This window comes from Daphnia pulicaria, chromosome 1 (assembly GCF_021234035.1).
Source record: "Daphnia pulicaria isolate SC F1-1A chromosome 1, SC_F0-13Bv2, whole genome shotgun sequence".
Classification (NCBI taxonomy): Eukaryota; Metazoa; Arthropoda; class Branchiopoda; order Diplostraca; family Daphniidae; genus Daphnia; species Daphnia pulicaria.
The window spans coordinates 32528627-32552659 of NC_060913.1; the positions used below are offsets into that span (position 1 = coordinate 32528627).

Here is a 24033-nt window from a genome sequence, read left to right on the forward strand (position 1 = left end):
GCATAATCACAACTTGTGATTAACTTGTGATTCACAAGCAACTGCTTGTTTAGGACATGTTTAGGATCATTGCTTTCCTAAATTCCAACAGTCCCCAAACACATATTAGGCTTTTAGAATATGCGTAATCATATGGAGAAAGGAGAACATAGCAAATGACTCTGCTTCAAACATTTGGGCACATAGTTCAAATATTTCAGTTCAAAATTCAAAAATTTGGGACACTAACTATAGCGAACCTAGCGGCAGCGGAAGCAGATAGAAGAAAGAAGATGTACACATCTATAAACAACGATCTGGCAATGTCCGAGTAGATGTAAAAAAAAAGTGAAAAATGTTCTGTTATTGTTTTGGCTCCCATCTACTACAAGACAGAAATATGAGTTTCTAATTTCGTATGTTTTTCTTTCTTGTTTTCATGCCATTCTCCTTGCAGAACCCACACCTACTGAAAATGCATTAATCACTCACTTTGAAATGAGAAAAATGCTGGAAACCGCTCTTTAACAAATGGTTAGAAATTGGAATCATTGCTGGCCGTTAGCCCGTGTAGTGGTTGGCCGTTAAATGCATCAACAAATTAATAAAATGTTTTTACATTTTAGGAACTCAACAAGAGCTTAAGAAACTCTCTGGATCACAAGATTCACACACAGCACCTACTTTGTTGTAATGTAGGCTCACTCATTTTAGTCATTTATTACATACATCAATCCAAGAATCCTTGAATCAACTACAGGATGTAGTCAAGATTATGGTGGAAGCCAACAAGAAGCAAGTCTTCAAATAGCGGGATCATGAATGTTTTTGGAATGGTAAGTTTTTCCCCAATAGCTTCTAGATGAAAGAATAATAGTTGTGTTGTTGAAACATCTGCATTATTAATCTTTATGAGCGTTACAATCATAGAACTCTTGGGTGAATCTTGAGTATAAGCCCAGCCCAGAGATCTGATCTCGACTGAATGACATAGAGATCTTTGCTTAGACTGAATTTAGGGAATCATTCTTTCAAGAGGTGTCAGCGAAAGAGATTCAGTGTTGCAATTCATTAGATAATAGACACCTCATTTTGAAAAATACGAAACCCTCAAATTGCCGTTGGTTAATGACGTTGTAATACTTCGTGGGGGAAGTACAATTAGTATTTTAGGGCTCGACGAGAGAAGAGCGTTCTGGGGTAAAGAAGCAACGCATATTTGTGAGACGGTCGGGTCGCCGGTCGCTCTCTACCCTTCCTTCTCATCTTCATCTCATTTTATATCTGAATACTGAATTCACGCTTCTATTTTTCTTAATTAATTCTTTCTTCTTTTTTCATAGGGAAAAGAGGGTAGCGTTTAGCTGTTTTGGATCCGTGACAGCTCTCAAATCTCAATGGAGAACCGGAAGGCTCCGTGAGTGTGAAAGCAGTTGGAACGGGTCCGTCTCATTGCGCCGAGTATCAGGAAGATGCGACGACCGAAGCAAATGGACAGTTCCGTATCCGCGGTCTGCTGCCTGGTGTAAGTCCATTTTGTTATAAGTCGTCTGTCTTGTATAAGTCGTCAATCAATTAATTTTAATTTTAAATTCTTTTGCTCTTTTATGCAGTGCGAGTATACCGTACGGATGAAGACTGGCAACGGTTTCAACAAAAACGTGGAACGCACATTGCCCCTGAGCACAAGCATTAAAGTAGAAAACAACGATTTGTCCGGTCTGCGCTTTTCCGTTATCAAGGCCGTCAACCTGGCGGATGTCATGATCACGGTGGACATACTCGAACCGGAGCATTTAAGGACGATCAAGTTGAATTTGTTTCGTGAAGATCAACCAGGAGTGGTTCTGCAAAGTCTCAAGCTGGACAACTCGCCTCTCGTCATTTTGCCCGTCTTGCCCATGGATGGTCGTAAATACTTCATCCAGCTGGAATCCAATTTAGACCGTCACAATTACGACTACCAAATCCCTGAGCTCTCGTTTACTGCAAATACTTCCATTCAGCACCTTTCTCTCCGCTTCCATCCGAGGAGGAAGACGGTCGATGCCTCCGAAACAACTCAAGTGTCCATCCGAGGCGTCCTGGTGGCTTTGCTTGTTGGCCTGGCCGTCTACTATCGCGAATCACTCGGCCCGCTTCTCAATCGAGCTTTGGCCATGGTGAATAACGCCCTGAAACCCAGCCGAGGTGGATTCGCCTTTGGTTCCGGTATGTCTGGAGTGCCAGTTTCGTCGGGTCATCCCAACAATCCCGTCTTTAGCGAGCAGGAGCTCGCTCTCATGGACGAGGGCAACTCTGTTGTGAAGAAAAGAGTCAAACCGAGAAGAGCTCAGTAAAATACGTCAGTTCGCACAATCAATATATGACGTGTGAAAGAATGTTCATTCAAAGCACAACAGATTTTTTGTTAGAATTTTTTTCCCTTCTTATTTTGTGAATGTGTGGTTGTTGTTCGTGCTAGTAGGCCAATAAATTCAAATCTTTGACTTAAAAACAGACGTTCTTCTCCGTACCCAGATGACATGTTAAGTTCTGTTGTCCTGGTCCAGCGTTACGTTGCGTTTATTTTCGAGAAGAGATCATCAAACTCGAAACTGTTTTCTGGGCCTTGTAAAATGGAACGCCCAGCTCTTATTCTTTTTTTTTTAATGTTTATGCAAGAACTCCGATTTCCAATTTGCACCGTGAAGATGATCGCACTCAATCTGCATTTTAACAGCTTCTTCTTTTCTTATCCAAGTCTTTCTATTGTTCCAGGTACTTCCGCGAGTTGTCGTTACACCTTTACAGAAGCCACGCGTTTTCCATCGGACCTGAACGGTTGGCCAACCGAGTCGAGATAAGTCGGTCACAATAGTACAGCAGATTTGTTTAAGCGTAAGACAGTGTTATTATACGGTCAACGGGATGTTGACGGAAAAAGTCGTACAGACCAAAAGGGAATGAGCCCATCAGCCAACGTGGAAATCGACAGCAGTATTATACCGGTATGTTAATGCTACACCCACCTTGCCCGTCGCTTTCATTCCTAATTGAGGAACCGCATTTCGAGATTAGCGATAAAGAGCGTGGGAGAATATTCTTAGATTGACCAAACCAGACTCGAAGGCGAGACGGAAAAACGATAGTGAATATGAGCATCCGTAACGGACTGATAATAAAACGAAAGGTGTTGTCCAAACATATAGTATACATCAAAGAACTGAAAAATGAAAAATCGGGAACATTGTAGAGACTAGATTAGACTTAAATATAGGTTTGCTTATAGTGGTTTGTCAAGTCGACAATAACCTCCGTTAGGTTCTTTGTTGTGTTCATTTCTGTGACTGACGTCGGTTATAACTCTGTAAACCAAGAAAGTTGATAATGATTTCACCACCTGCGCTACGACAAGCACGGCGCTGACCTTACCTCGTATGTGAGCGGAATTAACGACTTGTGTCTATAACAATAACGGATCGCGTTTTTTTTTTTTTTTTCCAAACTGTGACGATAGAGTCCTGTCGAATCTGGAAATTAGGAGATGAACAGAAATGTCCGGAAGTGTTCTGTTCATCGTTTTTAGCCATTCGGTAGGTGGATCACGTACAGGGAGGATCGCGACATCTTCATGATGAGTCCGTTTTCCCATTCGATGGACATTAGTTGACGTCTGACCCTCTCGATCGCTGCTGGTGTTTGGTGCTTGGTTATCCATTTAGTCCCTGCGATATTCTTTTTTCCAATTCGTAAAGAAATGACGACGAATATGCAGATCGCGTTGTTCGTTGTGACAGTTTTCATGTTCCTGGCATCGTCGTCCGTTGGGGCGACACTTATAGCGGCCGATCAACCGACGTTTGATCCGACCGTGGCAATTTCAAATTTCAATCAGTTCAAAACTAACATCGACAGTAAGTTGAATAAGTTGACACGAATTTAAAAAGCCTATACAGAGTATTCTTTTCTTACTTCCGATTTAAATAGAGGCGCAAGAATTCCTGATCCTAATCTACAAAGGGGCCTTTGGAGGCATTTCGGCCTTTTGGTTCGCTTATTCCTTCTGGATGGTCCTCTCCGTCTTCTACTACACGTTCGGCGTGAGTTATTTAAATTCCAGAGACGAGGCGGAAGCTGAATTTAAGGAGCACGACGTCCAAAGAGCCCTCCAGGTTTCAAAAATTGATGTGAATGACATATTTCAAAAGTATAAATCACCATCCTAAGAATTTAGATCTCAGAAATTTTTCGAGTTGGTTTAAAAAAAATTAATTGATTTCCATCAACAGATTAAGAACCATTCATGATAAGGCAACTAGCAAGGTTGGTGATAGTTGCTATCAACGAGGCCTGTGCGAAATGAGAAGCTACTTTTCGACGACCAAATTCTACAAGTGGATCCCACGATGGATGTAACTGATCTCTTCATGTTATGACGTAACATTTAATTAAATTTGTTTTTCTTTTTTAACAAAAATAAACAGACGAAGGATGTTGCGTCTGGAACCGCAAAGTCGCGAAGCGGGCAGCTGTAGCCAGATTTATTACCAATGCACCGTGACAAAATTGCTGGCCAGCCTCATCCAATGAAATTCTTTCCGGAATCCCGGGCGGAACGAAAATGTGAATCCTGTTCGTTCCAATAATTTATTATTCCCATTTTGAATCTACGTTATATTTATTAATTCATCCCTTTCTGTACAAAGAATGAAGTTCTCCTTTATATTCATGTAATTAGCCAGAATAAAATAAACCCGTCCTTGGCGTATTTAGCTTTTTTTTTTCGCCCGTCTGTTGTTATATTTAATTAGATCTAACATTTTAGAATTGTTTTGACTAGATTAAAAATGTAATTGTTACATATAGGGTTTACGGGTGATTCGAATAAGGCGTCGCCTATGACAACCTGGCGTCTGGGGACCCGAGTTCGATTCCCCGAGCGAGCAAAATATTAACTTTCGCCATCTGCCACCAGGTGGTGTGCGGAGCTAGCCCATACTAATGTAATAATATCATTGGTTCTCTCACGCGCTAATATGAGACTTTCATCGGCGAATAATACCATGCATTGATATGCTCTGTTGGGGAATCCCTATGGGAGTTCCTTAGTAAAAGACTGGCTATCTTCCCTGCTATAGAACCGCAACGTATTCAGTTATCACATACCGAGTACAAGTATATCACACCAATGCATACCGTACATTCCCGACATCGATCGATCCCATTCGGTGAGTTTTTTTCTACAAATTATATCATTGATCACGGATTTTTTGGTTATTATTATTATTTATTGTCCAAGCCAAAATTCAAAAAAAAATTCAAAATGCCATTTGGCCTCGGTCAAATACACAAAAGTACCACCTACCGTACCGGTCTCGAGAATAAACCGATATCACAATAAATTAAGCGATACAAATTGCCCGTTTTCAAAAGATTCAATTGGAAATATGTCGCTCCCCCCCCCCCCACAATAAACTTAAACCGCTTAAACTGTTAAAATAATAACACAGCCATAATTCCTGTCCGCCTAGACAAAATTGAACATATCTCTTAATTTTTGAAATTGGCAAATAGATGTTGAACTTTGCTGGCCAGCCTCATTCAATGAAATTCTTTCCGGGATCCCGGGCGTGGGACAAAAATGTAATATTCCATTAACCTGTTTTGAATGTACGTTATGTTTATTCATCCCTTTCTGTACAAGAATAAAGTTTTCCTTTATATTCATGATAATTAGCCAGAATAAATAAGCGTCCGTCCTTGGCGCAACATTCACCTTTTTTATTTGTTTTTCGCCCGTCTGGTTGTTGAGAGGAACTATTATAACCCCGAGAGAAAGCAACCGCGGTCCTTGACCGCGATCGATTACACTGGCCCTAATAACACCAAGCTCGGTCATTTCGGTTTGATTCCGCATTTGTGTCATTCTCCTTCAGTAGTGAGTCGCATCTTTCAAAAAATGGCGCTCCGATGGATCATGTGTGTAAGCGTTTTGTTGGCGACTGGGGCTGCGGCCACCAAAGAGCGTCATGAGTCCTACCAGCCGGTCGATGTCGGTTTCCAGTTTTCCACGCCAGTCAACTTGGCCAACACGTTGCAGAACAGTGTGGCAGGGCCGCTCAGCCTCGTTCTGGTCGTCGCCTTCACTGGCATCCTAGTGGCCGGCCTCTTTGTGCCCAAATTCACTTCGGCGTGGTCGGCCCGCTCTTCCGACGACGATCACAATTCTAGGTGGCATATTTTTCCAGTCGAGTGAGACCAAATCCTCACAGCACAGCGCAGCACAGTCACTCAGTTGAGAAATAATTGCTTAATTTGATTTTTGTTTTTTAGTTGGTGGCATCGATTACTCGATCCGCTGGACGTTGAAGAAGCTTTCGAATTCATGAACGACCTGGGAGATCCTTGTCGCCGGAAGATTTTGTGTCACGTTCACAGTTTCGTCCCTTATGCACCGGCTTGGCTCCAGACCGTCGTCCGTGTCATCAGGTCACTCTCTGCCGAAAGATGAGCAAATTTGAGATTAATTTTGTAAATTAATCGATAATAGTTAACAAATTTGATTGTTGACGATCTCTTTTCTCCCTCTGCGTGCTGATTTGTGCAGTAGAAACATCCGCGGAGTGGCGCGCTACAAAGATGACATCATTTACGGACTGGGAGGGGAGAGCTGTCAAGCCCGCTATCAAACTGAATGTCCGCAATCGGTTGGACAACTTCTAATGATGACCAAACCAGTCCGTCGGATTCTCGAGCAACAGAGGCGACACTTTCAATCGACTAACGACCGATACTTTAACTTTGTTTGACGATTGATTATCAATTGTTGGGCGTCTGTGTGTCAGTGGTGTAAGACGGAAGTGCATTCAAGACAGGAAACTGGTGGAAGGATAATTACAAAAAAGAAAAAAAAACTGGCTTGCAATGGGTCATATGTTATATCAATGAATAGGGCGATCAACTTGGCCGGGTCGCAAAGGCTATACTGTAATATGGGTCACCATTTATTCACTATACCGTCTTGTATTGGAATTTATATTCAAACATTCCGTAATAAATGATGATGAATGGAATAATTGATTGAAACATCTGTAAAGTGGTAACGTTTTATTTCTAAATTTGTTAGTCTACATGCGTGCTGTGACTTCGGCAGTTTTCCTCGGTCCGTTAAAGATGTCATTCGTAACGGTAAAAACTCCCGGGCTTATTTTGGTCCGTCTGAAAAAGTACAAGAGTAAATTTGGCAAAAGATACATGCACCTTCGTATACCCCACAACACACAGACTGTATTTCACTATTTCCAAATCGAACGCGGTTGCAAGTCGATAACAATGAAAGTAAAGAAACAAAAAAGGAAACGAAATTGCTTAAAATAATCACCCGTTTTATCCTACAATTGAATCCTACTATACTAAGCGGAATGTGAAAGCAAAGAAATTTTTATAAATCAAATCGGAAAGGTGAATCTTCATTTTTTTTCTCTTTAGGAATCACGCCTATATGTTCTTATATGCGCTTACACGGAAATGGGGCGTTCCTTTCTATTTCCATATGATGGAACTGTCGTCGGGTATAAAAGCAGCTACATAACGACCGGCCCTGTGATGACCCCTTTGAAGAAAAATAAAAACTTACTTTGAACTCTTTCCACAATTGATTACCGTTTTGTGGCAAACGAAGCCAAAGTCCTATCACTTTCAAACTCTGGCCAGTTTGTTAGGACTGCATATTGAACGTTGAATTCTGTATACAGACCCGCGGTGGACCTCCGGCAGGATAGAGGTGTGAATGGTGCGATAGCATAACCTATTACATTCAATATCTGTCGAGTCCGGGAACTTTATTGCTTCACCGGTATGTAAAAAATTCTCGAAAGCAACAAAACAAAAATAGACGCCCCCTCCTTCCCTTTCTTTCGGTACGAGGTCCGAAGCTTTGGGACTTATTGCTGGTGGCACATGCGTGCCATCGCCACATAACACGGTCTCGTGATTCAACGCAGGGCCCGCAAGGCATAAAAGGCAAGGGAATGATCCCTATCCTTTCGGAGTCAGCCGAATTCATATAAGAAAAGGGGGAAAGCATTAACATATTGTTAGGGTAATAACAGACACCCGCCATAGTGTGTAATGTAACCTATACGTAATGTACACCAACAATAGCCAACATTCCTTGGTCTCAGTATTTCGTCAGAATTTTTCTCCTCCGGGACGCCGCCATTAGATTGACACAGATTTGTTGTCGTGAACGGGAGAGAACACAGAGAAGATATAGAATCTACCGTTAGCCAGCGCCCCTTTAGAATATTTTCTGCTACTGGGCGGGACTGAACTCTCACCCGCTTTCCTCTTTTTTCTTTCTTTTTTTTTTTTTAATTTAATTAAAATCACTGAAACACGACTGACGTAACTGCAGTTTGTCGAATTTGTTTTATTAAACAATATTCAAGTCGCAATTATTGATTTTTTGTTCAATTTCAATCGCTATGGTAAATGAAGTACCAAATCAACCGAAGACGTGACATCGGATGACGTCAATCATCGCACAAGCTACACCGGTTAAGAGAAATATAATGACAGAAAAAAAAGTAAATTGTTTTCAACCTTGCGAACTCGTTCTTGTTCATTTAGTTGTAGCGGCATTTTTGGTTTTTTTGACGGTTTGCCAGTGTGGCAGGCCATCAGCAGCACGGCAGACGGTGACGGTATGTTTCTCAGTATTTTTCTTTTTTTTTTAACGGCCTCTTGGTGCTTTCGTTCATCATTCGGTAAATGAGAATAGTACAAGAAAAGAAGAAGAAGAAAACGAGAAAATAAGAATCTCGGTCACTACAGGCCACTTGATGATGATGAGACAACTGACTGAGTTTCTTCAAAAGGGACGACGACAGCGACGACAGCGAGCTTTACCCAGTGACCGAGCTCTCCCGGCACGGCGGCAATCGAACGTATCGTTATGGTTTCACGTTTCTCGTCACCGTATACTGTTACAGTTGCTGGCTGCTATATTTGCATGAGCGGAGAATTTGTTAAAATTATTTTCTCTCTCTCTCTCTCTCTCTCACAAGAAGTTCCAGTACAGCAAACTAACCGTTTTTCTATAGTCTGATCTAAAAATAAAAGTAACAGTTCAGTTCAACACTTAGCCCTTTGTCTGAATAACCATTGGTTTTTATGCAGCTAGTAATTATTTAAATAAAAAGAACAATTAATTTTGAAGAAAAAGAAATAATGATTGTCATTTAAAACATAATTTAGGTTATTATTATTACATGCATATACTGGCTCTTTTCAGAAGAGTTGGAAGAATATCAATGTTTACGTTCTTTTCAAAGCGCTTCTGTCGGAACCATTGCTTTTTTGGTTTTGTTTTTCAAATAATCGTTCATAATAGAAACAAGCCTACATTGATTGAATGAAGAATCACGGGCCAGCCATAAAAAAAAGGACTAGCTAGACGAAGGAGCGTTCAACCCAGTTAAGGTGGGACTTTACCGGTGTTTTGGAATGGCTAGCGATGTAATGCAAATGAACGAAACACAATGTGCACAGTGAAGACAAGGAGAAGAAGAAAAAAAAAAAAGAAGAAGATGAACAAGAAAAGAGGAGAAAAGCGATTCTCGTCTCATTACGGGGCCGTGTGCAGCGTCGTCGCGCTGCGCTCCAGAACTTTTGAGCTCCGGACAACAAGGATTTCACGCCGCTGACAGCCATCGTCATCAGCTGCATATAGACTATATGCTATACCTGAAAGAAGAAGCATCTGCTTCACAAGCTTCGTTGTATTTTTATTTTTATTTTTGCGGGAATCACAGCTCCCAGAAGGAAACCGCTGATTGGCTGAGACTCGTCACGTGACCACGGTCGGTCGACCTGCCGTGTCTTGCCCTTTAAAAAGCTCGGCTAGGGGCCGGCCCCAGCATCAAACTCTCGTCTCGGTTCCTCCATTGCAGTTCTGATATATCGACGCTGACGAAAGGCAAAGGAAAAAAAACGAAAACAGAAAACTTGAGTCGTTGTATTTTGTTTGAATCATTATTCAGCGCCGAGCCGTCGTCAATTTTCTCTTGTTTCAACACGTCGTAGAAGAACACTGCGAGCACTCATCATCTAGTTTGATTTGTTTTTCCTCGGGTTCACCTTTTGAGTCTCTCATCAATCTACGCGCCATCTTTCCAAATTCGGTAAGTCTATTTATTATTTGTTTGTTAGTTCAAAATCTTGCGTGAATAATATTTCACATAGGTCGTAGGCATTAGTTTTCACTTGACTTTGGTTCGTTCGAAATTCTGCCGAGTGACTTGACTCTTCTGAGAATAGAATATTCATTGGTAATCGGTGAGATGCCGTCATTATTTATAGTTTAGAATATTTCCAGATATGCACACTCTGCAGTTTCTGCCCATCTTCTTTGTTTTGAAAGTCATTGCAAATTCATTTCATTTGCCTATTGCCAAACCAGCGTGTGTGTTTGGCCTTCCCCGTAAATTTTGTTTTCTCCAGAAATAAATAAATTAAATAAGGCAAACTCCCGAGTCGTTGATCTAACTGTTACCTTACGAGTCGGGCGCAAAATGTCTAAGTATATGGCCAACTGTCATGACCACATGTTCAACCCTTAGCTCTCGTAACCGGATGGAATCTGTTGTTGAATTTTCTTTCGGTATGTTCGCCAGCGGAAGCTTCCGAAACACCCGCCCAGCTGTTGTTTCTTTTTTTCACCGGCATTTGTTTTTTTTGTTTTTTTGTTTTCTGGTGAACCTTTTACGCCCTTTCAAAAATTAAAACTAACAAGATATAGACTTGCGCATGAACAGCACGGACTCGTGGGACCCCACTACTTAAATCGGATGACCATTGTCAAACATAGACACAAAACACAGCAGTTTCGTGCCATAACTTAACGATTTAACTCCGAGTAAAACACACACGGAGAGAAAGAAATAAAAATTCCGGCTCTTGTGTGTTGTTCACCGTCTTGGAATTTAATAATTTTTCCAAATGAATCAACAAACAAAATAAAAAAAGATTTCCGGGATAATTCAAAGGACTAAGAAAACAAAAAGGGCATTCGGCTGTGGGTTGTTATTTGTTTTCCTTTCTCAGAGCGGATGAAAAGAAACCTGGAGCAGATTCTTCCGGTTCAGTTAGATTTTTTTACAGTTTTGAAGGGATTTCTGTATGTACGGTGCGTACCTGTCTATAGAGGAGGTGACCTACAGTCACCGTCGCAGCAGAGCGCGGGCTGAAATAGACTTAGCACAGCAGCCGATAGATCATAAGGGCGTATCCGTTTCTTGAAAGCCTGCCCCCGTCGCCTCCCTCTTGTTGTTCGTCTTCCGTCTTAAAATAAATACAGCCGGTGAATATGGAATTCCCAACGAGCCGGGGCTATAAGAGATCCATATCCTCCCTGATTTTGTTGGCCACAAATTTTCATTCTTTTGACTTGTGACCCAGAAAACAGCCGAACACCAACAACAACAACAATACGGGTCAATGATTTTTTAAAGAGTCGAATTTTTTTCGGTTATTTTCTTTTTCTTATTTTCATTGTCACTGCGGAAACGGAAGCTGAACACTGGGCCAGGAGAACAAATAGCCGGAACAACAAAATGATGCACAAATGGAGCGTAGCCATGATGTTGTGTTGTTGGATGCTGTTGCTCTCAGTCAGCGCCAGAGCTACGGCCAGCAGCTTGGACGACGACAACGGACTGGACGAAGATTTCGAAGATGTTTCCACCAAAGATGTCCAGCCGACGGCGCGTTTCGCCTTCGTCAATTTGAATTCGGACGGATCGCTGTCGTTCACCTTCAACGCCACATCCCTCCAGTACACTTTGCTGGCCGCTTTGACGGCCCTGGTGTTGGCCGCCATCCTTCTCCCCTTGCTGGGTCTCATCGGCATCGGTAGCCAAGAGCCGGAGTACGGCTACGCTTACACGGATCAGCAAGGTTACACGGGAACCACTTATGACAGTTCGCCACCACCGTCTTATGGTTCCTCTTACGGCGGATCGTCATACAGCAAACGGTAATAAATTGATCATTTCTCTTGCGTGCAGTGACGTCGTTGACTACTGGCAGGGTGTGGTGCCCATTTTCCTTTGTCTAAATGACGTACATCTTGATTTTTTTTTGCTGGACTTGGGCGGAAAATGACAGGTCGTTGAGCTGGATGGGACCCGTCATGGAAGCTCTGTCCAAGAGCTACCAAAAGTACGAGATGGGCGCCGGAAGCAGCCGAAGCGAGGAAGAGCATCACGAATGAATGAAACAGAGTTATACGATCTCTCTGCTGGATAAAAAATGAACTTATACTATACACCAACTGACATACATTTCAACAGATTTCCTTTTTGTTTTAGTTCATTTTCCTTTTTTTTTATTTCCCCAATTTGTGCAAATCTAATCAAGATTTCGACACTATCCTATTTCAATGTTGACTGATTGTTTATCTATTAGAATTCTTCGTTTTAACTTATTCAACGGTTTTTATTTTTTTTTCCAGTATAAGGAATATTTTGTTTGCGTGTCGAGACAAATTTATGCGACACACATTTTGGTTTCCCTCTTCTTCTTATCCTATCTCTCTTGTATCACTCCAATGTGTTTTATTTTCACCCCCGAGTTATTTTGTTCATCTTCTTTCTCTTTCTGTTTGCATTTTCGCCCCCCAGAAAGAGGACAAGGAAGAATGAATGATAACATCTCCCATACATTTCCCTTTCATGATTGTTAGTTCCTTTCGACAGACGAGACGACCAACAGTTAGACCTTCTTGTTCTTTTCCAGACTCATTCTGACGGATTTTTGTTGATCGACCGATCTTTCTGTTTTTCTTTTTTCCTTGGGTTTTTCTTTGCCTGCATTCTTCTCTACCATACTTTGTGACCTGACAACATCATTCCACAAACAAACACTGTCGACTCGCTCAAAAGGCCATTCTCTTCACGACGAAATTATAATAACGCTAACGCCTAATACACGAACGACAAGACGACACACGGGACTGACCGGACAATTTTTAACGCGACGATTTATTAACCGACGCTTAACGCACATACTAACGAAATTCCATTTCATATACAAAACGAGCTTTCTTCCTAGACACGGTTTTGTTTGATCTTTCTCTCTTCATTCTTTTTTACTGCGTTTCTATGGAATCTAACAGTTAGCGGACGACCCCAATAATCACGGCTAATTTCCCAGATGACAACTACCACGAGAACTAATATAATAAGAACCAAATTGAATTTTGAAAGAAACGAGGAAAATTCTATACAGTATATTTTAATCAAGATGAGATGATTCTTTTTGATGTACATTTGAAGATGAAACTGATGCAATACAACAGATTATTATACATCCCATAAAACAACTGTATTTATTTCATTCCGGTTATAACGAAATGAATTTGATAATATATAACAACCGCTTTAATCCGAAAAATGTGGGCTAACGAAATAATGGAGTGTCGCTCGGCCGTGTCGAGTTCGACAAATTGGGAATTCCGCGTCCGTACATCCGCGTCTACGAAAGGTCAATAAAATACTTAGAGCCATGTCGGCTGACGGACGGAGTCGTCATTCTTATTCATCGGAGAGGATCTGACATCCGTTATGTCGCTTCCTTATTTCTGCTTAATTGTAATTTTTATAAAATGTAGGAAGACAAGGAAATACAAGAGAACGAGGTTAAAAAAGAGCCCAATTCATGTTTTCCGCATTAACACAATACTTTTATACGCGGAAGACTTGTGCGGATTCGAGTTGTTCTATTGTGGAAAATCATTTTTCTTAAAAATAAAAAGGAAGGTGTACTCATCGTTTCCGCGTTCTCGTTACGCGGCTGGTGGCCCCAAATAATCACCATCATTCACACAAAAGAGCTTATACAAGCGCCAATTACATGACCCGAATTTATTCGTTTTTCTCTGTTGTTACCGTTTTTTTCCTATTTTGTGTTCCTTCGTCGGGGTGCTATTGTCTAACAGATTGTCTGTTGCTATCGCTTGACTGCTGATTTATTCAAACACCCCTCCTTGCCACCCTTAATAAACGCCGAGACGAATGGCCAAATAGTTGGTGTATCCATCAAACTATTTGTATTCACAGTTATATCATTTTAAATTCTCGCAAAAAAGAAACTTGTCATTAAACGTAAATAAAGAAGATCGTGAGTGTGTAAGAAGTGAGCGTGCTACGTCGGCCAATTTGTCTCATGAATAAAGAGGAATAGGATAAACAGATTTTGACGTCGATTTTCGCTCTCTCGTTGGTCGTGTCTAATTGATTAGCCGAACGGACGGACTGTTGGGGAAGCGGAATCCGTTCATGAGGTCACAGTTGCATGAAAGCTGCAGATATGCCGACTGTTAGATTGTGAACATGTTGAGCCAACGGGGTTGACGGCTTCAGCTCAGACAGTCTACACGACTTTATATTGTAATCGTGTTCGTTAGCGGCGATTTTTTGTTACCTTTCCATCATTAAAATCCACTTGGTTATGGAATGGGCCTATATGCAATGTGTACAGATGAGAAAGATATCGCATACCCCCTACCGCGCACTGCAGTAGAACATAAGAAATCCCCACAGACGAACGGTATGCGTCATTAGCGCAACTTGGCAGCCGGTGCCCGGTGGTCGTAAAATTGGAAGAATGACTAAATCATTCCTCCAGCATTGAAAGTAAACTCGTCGTTTAAGATTGCGTATCAAATCCTACTCATAGCCGGCGGTTATTTTTAGAGGATGCAACGGAATGTTCGCTTCATGATCTGTGTATGCAGTTTTTATTTGATAATAAGTAAGAAGTTATACGAATGCCAGCGCAAAGAGTGAGGTACACATGTGAGCAGCAGACGCCATCTCTTAAGTGAACGCATCACCACGTGAACAGCTAGCGTGAATGTAACGTTATCAAGAGCGGATGTTATCCATCCATTGAAAATAGCTGTTTGAGATTTGCATTACTCAAAACTGTTAGCTACGATGTAAAGAAAAAAATTCGTTTCAGCATCAGTATCCATCAACTTCAGCAATATCGTTGACATACGTTCGTTCATAATTTATTGTTAAACAAAAAATATCATGCAACATATTCAAAGAATAGTTGAATTTATATCAACTAACTGCTTTGGATCTACTACAGCATAACTATACTTTACACTACAATGTAAATATAAAATCGATCTAAAAGTAATTTTTAGATTACAATTTTTGTTTTCGTCGTAGCTCATTTTTATGGCTTCCTACTAGCGAGCTTGGAAGGTTAAACGGCAGACAAAAATAGAGTAAAAAATTAAGAAATTAAGTTTATTAAACGAAGTCTAGTGAATATCTCTTAGATTAACTTCTCCTTATTAAATTAAAGGTAGAACAATACGTAGAATAAATTTATTAAAATTAGTTGGAACAAGAAAAACATTTGCCGAAACCCGGGATCGAACCAGGGACCTTTAGATCTTCAGTCTAACGCTCTCCCAACTGAGCTATTTCGGCGTATAAGTTTACCAAACATGGTATAAACAATTATTTTCTGGAAAACTGCCAACGACTTTGAACTGATTTTCCCATCTGAAATATGTTGAATTCTCTGTTTATTAAGCACCCAATAAACGAATCTTAGAGTAATAATTTGGTAGATAGTGTTAATCTCTAAGGAGGAACCGACTGAATATTTTCCACAGACAGATTTCCTTGTGATTATTATATGCAACTATACGACATACAACAAATGTGTACCCGTCTTAGCGGAGATTTCATCAGTGCGACAGTATATAATTAATAATGATCTCGCTTTCCGCATCGAACGGAGCATAGAATTTCCGCTGGATATGTAATGATGTGTCAGTACACCTGCCACAAGTTGTTGGTATGACAACGCAGAGCTTTCGTAATGATCCTGCGATAGATTTCCTTGTTATTACGCGAGCTTGTGAACAAGGAAACAACATGTGCACTCTATTTCTCCGAGTAAAAAAATGCAGGAAGTTGGTTCAAAAGAAAAAAAAACACAAAGTAGATGCAGAAGCGATGGCTGTCAGCAGGCTTGCAAAAATGGAATACAATTGCATTGTTTTAAAGCATGAACGTCCTCCTTTACGGGCCCGTTACCTATAGACCACGGTGTTATGACAGTGATCGACTCACGACACAGAACAGTAAGATGAGTCTGACATTATCAATTCATTATCACCCAGAAGCGCCTACTTCAATAGTTCACCGGTATTTATAACGATGACAAAAGAGAACGATCAAAGTCAAATAGAGTAGACAACAGAAAGACAAACTGTCGTTCAGAGAGCACTACAAAAAGAGCGCTTCTATTGTGAAAATGAGGGGTTTTTCCCAATTTGTTTTTTTAAGTAAAATAAAAAAATTCCAATGCCTTTTGTTCGATTCACGTCGAGTTGGAAGACGACCAGATAACCTAGATCAAATGGTATTATTATTGACAAGGGTAAAGGACAAAAGTGGGAAAGTTGATAATACCCCAACGGAATTCACATTTATCCACGAAGAGGAAGAGAATAACAATTTAGCACACACAAATTAACACAGAAATTCAAATGTATCCGCTTAAAAAAAATTTAATAACAAAAATATAAATGAAACTTTATGAGTAAGACGATTTCTTTGCGCAAATGCCTAAATTATTTTAGCTTTTCTTTTGTGTCTTGGCCGATAGATTAGACAACGTTATTAAGATTTTATTGGATAATCAGCAGGCAAACACAAATTATTATCCTACATATAAACCTTTAACTACCTGGACCGAATCGGTTAAGGTACTAGCCTATACTGCAAAGGTAATTTTACTGTTTCCATGTTTGGCTCAGATGAATTTGCCATATCCAGTATATAGATGAAACTGCTAGACTTTTTAATTAAAACCACAGAAACAACTGACTTTAATCTATGTTCTTCTTGCATGAGTTACCGTTAACACAGCACACACATACAAACACACACACAAAGAAGATAGATGCAGCACACATACAGCTGCTCCCTATCCAATAATTTATGAGTTTTATTTGAGGAAAAACTTGATTTGTCCTTCTTTCGCTATATATCCTTATGGTATCGCACATTGCGCGACGAGTACATCCGACAAATGTGACACACGTACCTATATAAAGTAGCCGGATGCATTACATTTCTTTGTCATTCGATTGTACGAGTCATCCGCATCATAGTCTCTGTGCCGATTCCATCCCCAATTTTCATCGCAAAGAAACATTCGTCCAACACATCGTCAGCTACCTCCGTGTGGTGATTCTATATACGCCCTTCTAACTCAAGGTATGGAAATCTGTTATTTTTTCTCCCGGAATGTGTGAAATATGAAACTTTCTCTAATAACTGAAATTTTACGGATGGGGATGGGCTGATGGGGATCGATAAACAAACCTAAAAATTGCCAATATCTGAAAATAACTGTAATTCGGTTCTCAAAGATTCGATTCGGTTTCTAGTTGTTAATAAACCGGCAGATATTTTTAATTGCGTCGGCCAATAAAATTAAAATAATAATAAAAAAAAAAATCAAAATTCCGATTTGTATTATGAGAAAACCCTATCCCCAGTTTTTCTTGCGTACGTACTGTTCAAAAAAAAAAAAAAAAAGAAAAATTATCGTGCGCCCGGCCATTGATCTTTGGACCTGTTGAAAGAGAGCGACTTGCACAATCTATGGAAATGACGTAAACCCCCACTGTGTTTGAGCTGGCTATTATCATAAACAATCGAGCCATATAGTTTTTGCCATGCAGCTATAATACGAAGGTATCTTCCACGGAGCGTGAACTAGCCGCACACTGGCGGGCAGCTGCTGTTGTCAGGGTGATACGGTCACGAAAGAAAAACAATGTAACGACGCGGTCAGATTGAGATCGCGCCGTGATGCAACAAATAATCCGACAGTGTAAATCAAAACCGTCCGTCATTTTATTTTATTTTTTGTTATCCAGTGCGGGGACCTCTAAATTTCTTCTGCGAACGAACAAACGAAAAATCCGTTAGGCCTAGGTACCGAAAAAAAAAAGTCATTAGATATGCACAATAAATAGACGGGTATAGCATTCGAAAGAAACATCTGGCGCCATTGCGGTCAACGTATACATATAATTGCATAATTGTACTCGAGTGAAATTACTTTGGTTGTTGAGGATGTTTCCTGATGGTTGACAGCGACGAAAAAGAAATGACATGCACAAGTCCGTCTGCGCTAATTCAGGTTTATCCTCGTCGTCTTCAGAACGGAATTTGAGGAATTGAAGGTGCACTTCCGTCTTTGATTATATTCCGCGCCCATTGTTTCTCTTGAACTTTTCGACTTTTTATTTCTTCGTGTTAACTATTTTTCGAGGGAAATTTCGGTCTCACGACACTATAATAATAAAAACAAAAAACAATATGAATCTATAAAAAAGGAAATGAATATCTTTGGTTTTCCTACAATGCAGAGCATGGCACGAGGTGAAAGAATTGCGATGGTCACGGTGGCCCTCATGCTGTTTGGCCTGTCCGCCCTAGTGAACGGAGCCAATGCTGAAAACCTTTTTCCTACTTACCCGGACGATGGCAACATGGAGGAGGAAGCTCGCTACGGAGTTATTTCGGTAATAATATGATTTCCCCTCATTATTTTTGTTTTAAAATTTATTTTCAAATAAGTGAGTATACTTTCACGACGATGACAAAAAGACACCACTAATCTAGGCGTAAAAGAAACAATTGAAAGACGTCCTTTTTCACACGACTTTAAATTCGTCAAAAGCTTAACTTGCTTATTTTTATTTATTTATTTTTGTCTACTTGCTGGTTGAGGATAAAAAACAATTACCAGGTAACTGAGTCTAATAAGGTATGCATGTAGCACCAGTGTGTGATATCCCGGTATAATAATAGTTGACTCGACAGCAGTGGTTATTATTTGTGAAATAACAAACACAAGCGAATAGCGAAAAGGCATATACCGTACACCGGTTGTGTGTGGTGGTCGAGTGGTAATTAACTATTTGGTTTGGGTCATTTGACGTTACCTCCTTATTAATGTCGCCATTATTTGGCGAAAATGCACGCGTGATCAGCTGACCGGAGCGACTTCCAACTCGACGCTCAACCTGAGCGGCATCGTCTTGTTGGGCATGTCCTTATCGGCGGCCGTCTGCATTTGGGCTTACACGCATAACTTATTGGACAGCACATCACGCGGCCGTAGCCACTTGCTCAAGGTAAAAACAACAAAAAACAAAAAAAACAAGCGGACTAGATAAAATGTGCAAATAATTTTCCCACTTGGGCTACACGCATGCCCAATTAACCAATGACCACCGAATTCTTGAGGTTAGTGTTTATTACTCTACTTATGACTTTCTGACGCATCTACTATACCGGACGAATATGCCTCACAATCAAATTGCGCCAATCCTCGCTGTCTGCTCTGACGTAATTCTTGGTTGGTATGTGTGTGTGACGCGACTGACGACTGACGATGACCGACTTCTTATATTGTTGAAAGCAAAAACAACGCCTTTTTTTGTCAATGTCAATCCACTTTAATTTGAATGATGTCTGTCAAATCAGCTGTCACCGTCGACGTCGTCGCTCAATTACACCCTAAACTTGTCGGGTCTTCTCGTTCTGGGACTGGGTGTGGCGGCCGCCACCATGTTCTGGGCCCACGTTACCACACTCTCTGATAACAAAATCAAGGTACCTTTTTATCTATTAAAATCGATTAGAAATTGACAGAAATGAACACTCCAACGACGACGGTTAGTTCATTTTGCATTTGGTTTCATATCATTTCTGATCAAAATCATGATTCGAATTTATTACAATTCCGTTCCGAAATAATGCGATACAATTTGGGTTAAACGTATAGCGATCGTTGAACGACGACGGGACTGAATCGTTGTCGTTGATGCTCAGTAACATGCATCGCAGCTTCGAGCGCGCCCAAGTTTACGAGCCAGCTTGCCGCCAGAGAATCATCTGTGAGATCGGCGCTGGCCATAAGATGCCGGCCACATTCCCGGAAAAGAGCTTCGGACACTCGGTCGATTCTTTCTTCGGGTATCTATACGACTATCTCTCTAGCGTCTATATCTATAACGATTGTGATTCCTAAGAGTGTGATTGAATTTTTCGCTGACCGAATCGAATTGCAGCTCGGCTGACGCTCACGAAGCGCTAACTGAACGCTTGGAGAACCACAAACGGGCGAAAACTTACCTGATGGCCTGGAACGAGGGCAAGGGAGGAAAAGTTTGCAAAGCTGCCTACGACCAATGTTCCATGACTAAGGGCAGCATAGAGAAATTCATCCAATCGTCGGAATAACAACGAACCGCTCCAACACAAAACAAATCAAATTACCAATTATAACAAGATAGACGCCCTTTTTAATTATTTAATAACTGAATCTTTTTCTTCCAGTGTTTTCCCTCTATTTATAAAATGAACGATTGTAGACGCGACATAAAAAAAAAAAAAAAACAGAAACAGCTGTACATATTCAAAAAATGATTTCCAGCTATACTTTGAAGTAATTCGTGTTCAAGTGTGACTGCCCTTCATTCAGGTACTGGGAAGATACTTGAGTGATTGTCACTCGACACTTTGTCTCGACTCTCTAACTCATTTTGCTTTCACACTTGTTATGATGACTCATTCTTATTTTATTATATCGACTCTTTGTCGTCAGTTTAATTAATTCAATAATAACTTATACTATTTAATTTATATGATAAACTATCATCCGGTATATGTGTAGCAATAAGAAACTGTGAAAGGCCACGATCTCTGTACAGTATTGATTTCAAACGGGAATTTTGATCTTGTCTCCTATGTGTGCTAATTGCTATTTGTTGTGTCTCTTAATAACTTATAAAAATAATAAAATTATGCCTTAACCATTAATAAATATTGATCCACAAATCCAAAGAAAATTTTCAAGATTCCTTATTTCTAAAAGGAAAATCAGACGAAGGTTATTTATTTACTGCCGCCAATAATTTCCCATAGGGTCAATTTCCTAAACGTGACAGGAAACTATCAATTTCAACTTCCTCTCATTTGACAGAAAAGTGCTATGTTTACTTTTCAGTCACAGTTTAGCGCAAGACATAAATTGTTCGTTTTTAAAACGGCGTTCAAGCTCGTCTCGCTGCATGCGGTGTGGGGTTGATACAATTGCGATGGCGATAACGGATCCCAGCCGCAAGTTGCAACTTTTTGTTTTTGTTTAGATTTATTTTCACTTGCTATGTGTATGGCCTAGGAAAAAAAAAACTGTCAGCACATATTTGCCGCAGCAGTGTCCTTGCGGTTTATTCACAAAACTCTGCACGCCGCTTGACCGCAGCGAAAACAATTCGATTTCAAATTATTATTTTTTGATAATAAACTGTGAAGGGCGTTGGCTGAGTTGGATAAAGCGCCGCTTCGTGTACGGACAGACCTGAGTTCGACTCCACACAAAAGGAAAATCACTTTCACCCATCGCCACCAGAGTGCATGCACCATTTCGCAGTTCCCCTTAACGGATAATTTGTGCCAGCCAAACAGCGGATGAGGCTTTCATTGACGAATTGTCATGTTATTGATGATATATGCTCTGTTGCGTTACCCTGCGGGGGGGAAGGGCGTCATCCATGTTGCAAACTGTATGAAGCCCGTCCTAGTAACGTGTCTCGGTGTTATATACCGTCACACCAGCATATCTTTCAATGCAGGCGTTCCCGATATTGATCCAATTACGTGAGTATTAAAATAATTCCTTAAATTAATCAAAAAATGTTTCTATTTATACCAAGGAAAAATTTAAAGTCAATTTTTAAACGACGTCAGCCAAATACATAAAAAAGTAGACGGTCTCGAGAATTAACCGATATAACAATAAATATTTTAGCGAAACAAATTTCCCGTTTCCGAAAGTCCAATTTGGAATAAGTTCCTCTCCCCCCCAGTAATAAACTTAAACCATGTTAATATTTAAATTCTGTTCGTTATTAAATGTTCCCTACGTTCCCTATGTTCATCTACGTTATATTTATTCGTTTCCTTCTGTACAAAGAATTAAGTTTTCCTTTATTTTCATGTCAGCCTTAATAAATAAGTCCATCCTTGGTTCAGCCTTCACCTTTTTTATTTTTTATTTTTTTTCCCGCCCGTCGGTTGTTGAGAGGAAGTGAGGAACTATTATATAACCCCGTACAGAAAAATATCGTCAAGTCCTATCATCTGAAATTATCTTTACTTCACTTCTGAAATATCGCCGAATATTAAATTAGATGTCATAAATTTTAGCATTTTTTAAAATTATAGCTTAGTTTAATTATAATAAAATGTGGACGTTTGGGTGAATCGGTAAAAGCGTGTCTTGCTGCGTCTGCGGTGAGCACCTCACTAGCCACGAGTTCGATTCCCCAAAAAAGCATTCAAATTTATAAGTTCCGCCACCAGAGGGTGTGACGTTAGTCCAAAAAAATATCATGGAGTGAGACTTACATCGACCTATGACTATGCAAGTGGTATGTTATGTTGCGAATTCCCTACGGCGAACCCTTCGTTGAAGGCGTTTGAGAACCGGTCCGGGAGTTCTCTAGCATAGGATTGGCTATCTTCCCTGCTCTAGAACCTCAACGTAATTCTCCTGTTAAATAGGGAATACAAATATATCACAACAACGCATGTGTACATGAATCGATGTGTCCCATTCCTGAGTAGAATTTAGCTTTAAAAAAAAATGTTTTTGATTATTTATTTATTATTTGATTTATTATCTTATTCCAATGTTTTTGTTATTTATTCCAGTCATATATTTAATCGAATTGTTCATTTTTTTTGCGGGCCCATCAGCCAAATACACAAAAAAGTATACCGTCTCGAGAAAATGAACCTATATATCGGTGACTCACCAATGCATACCGTACATTCCCGTAGAGTAGGTGTCAGTTAATTTTTTTTCTTCAAATTATATTCTCATTAATCACGGATTTTTTGTTTATTTATTCCAAGCCAAAATTCATTTTTTTTTTCAAAATGCCATTTTTGACCTTTTTGGCCCTTTGGCCTCGGTCAAATACACAAAAGTAACTACCTGTCTCGAGAATAAACCGATATCACAATAAATATTAAGCGATACAAATTATTGGCCAGAATAAATAAGCGCGTCCTTGGCGCAACATTCACCTTTTTTCTATTTGTTTTTCGCCCGTCTGTTGTTGAGAGGAACTATTATGTAACCCCGTACAGAAAACAATCGGTCGTTGTCAAGTCTGAAATTTACTTTACTTCACTTCTGAAGTATCGCCGAGTATTTAATTAGATGTCATACATATTAGAATTTTGTAAAACAAAATGATTTATTTATTAAAGTTAACAAAGAGGACGTTTGGGTGTGTCGGTAAAAGCGTGTCTTGCTGTGGCAGAACTGCGGCGGGCATCTTACTAGCCATGAGTTCGACTCCCCAAGCAGGCATTCAAATTTACAACTTCCGCCACCAGGTGGAGGTGTGTAGCGCTAGTCCCAAAGCACCCCATGTTAACATTTCTAGGATATGAGACTTTCATCAACTGATGATGCAGTGATATGTTCTGTTGCGGAATCCCTACGGCGAACCCTTCGGGCGATCGACAACCGGTCCGGGAGTTCTTTAGCATAGGATTGGCTATCTTCCCTGCTCTAGAACCTCAACGTAATTCTCCTGTTAAATAGGGAATACAAGCATATCACAACAATGCATGCACCTCCCCAACCTAACTTACCTAACCTGACCCGATGGATCGATCTCATTCCTGAGTATATGTGTAACACATTTTTCAAAAACATTTTTCGATTTTTTCCATGTTTCTGTTATTGATTCCAATGTAATCCAATCCCATGTTTAATCGAATAGTTCATTTTTAAGCGGGCTCATCAGCCAAATGCACAAAAAAGTATACATGAACCGATATAATCACAATAAATATTTTAGCGATACAAATTTCCTGTTTCCAAAAGATCCGATTTGAATTTATGCGCCACCAAAAAGTAGATACTATGTGTATGTTC

At 40.2% G+C, this 24033-nt stretch overlaps 5 protein-coding genes across 7 annotated transcripts; all 5 read left to right on the forward strand.

Moving 5' to 3' along the window:
* Positions 1–353: 353 nt before the first annotated feature.
* Positions 354–2442, forward strand: LOC124320838 (nodal modulator 3-like). 2 transcript variants are annotated; one of them, XM_046783741.1, is made up of 5 exons: positions 354–513; positions 606–674; positions 740–815; positions 1323–1504; positions 1593–2442. In XM_046783741.1, exon 5 carries the CDS (start codon positions 1611–1613, stop codon positions 2316–2318), a length of 708 nt encoding a protein of 235 aa, XP_046639697.1. In that variant the 5' UTR covers positions 354–513; positions 606–674; positions 740–815; positions 1323–1504; positions 1593–1610; the 3' UTR covers positions 2319–2442. The 2 variants fall into 2 exon arrangements, with proteins under 2 accessions (XP_046639697.1, XP_046639696.1); XM_046783740.1 differs by having other exon boundaries at positions 606–815.
* Positions 2443–3602: 1160 nt separating this feature from the next.
* On the forward strand, positions 3603–4729 carry LOC124321037. Its single transcript, XM_046783953.1, has 4 exons — positions 3603–3875; positions 3949–4168; positions 4251–4373; positions 4446–4729. The coding sequence occupies exons 1-4, from the start codon at positions 3719–3721 to the stop codon at positions 4549–4551; spliced, it is 606 nt and encodes a 201-aa protein (XP_046639909.1). The 5' UTR covers positions 3603–3718; the 3' UTR covers positions 4552–4729.
* Positions 4730–5920: 1191 nt separating this feature from the next.
* LOC124321950 lies at positions 5921–7154 on the forward strand. The gene is made up of 3 exons (XM_046784255.1): positions 5921–6192; positions 6295–6450; positions 6569–7154. Exons 1-3 carry the CDS (start codon positions 5921–5923, stop codon positions 6768–6770), a joined length of 630 nt encoding a protein of 209 aa, XP_046640211.1. The 3' UTR covers positions 6771–7154.
* A 2716-nt stretch (positions 7155–9870) lies between these two features.
* Positions 9871–12969, forward strand: LOC124326378. The gene is made up of 3 exons (XM_046785164.1): positions 9871–10145; positions 11536–11998; positions 12130–12969. Exons 2-3 carry the CDS (start codon positions 11577–11579, stop codon positions 12233–12235), a joined length of 528 nt encoding a protein of 175 aa, XP_046641120.1. The 5' UTR covers positions 9871–10145; positions 11536–11576; the 3' UTR covers positions 12236–12969.
* A 4182-nt stretch (positions 12970–17151) lies between these two features.
* On the forward strand, positions 17152–20909 carry LOC124321296. 2 transcript variants are annotated; one of them, XM_046784218.1, is made up of 5 exons: positions 17152–17273; positions 18437–18592; positions 19064–19207; positions 19861–20051; positions 20147–20909. In XM_046784218.1, the coding sequence occupies exons 2-5, from the start codon at positions 18440–18442 to the stop codon at positions 20316–20318; spliced, it is 660 nt and encodes a 219-aa protein (XP_046640174.1). In that variant the 5' UTR covers positions 17152–17273; positions 18437–18439; the 3' UTR covers positions 20319–20909. The 2 variants fall into 2 exon arrangements, with proteins under 2 accessions (XP_046640174.1, XP_046640175.1); XM_046784219.1 differs by lacking the exon at positions 19064–19207 and adding an exon at positions 19560–19688.
* The last annotated feature ends 3124 nt before the right edge of the window (positions 20910–24033 follow it).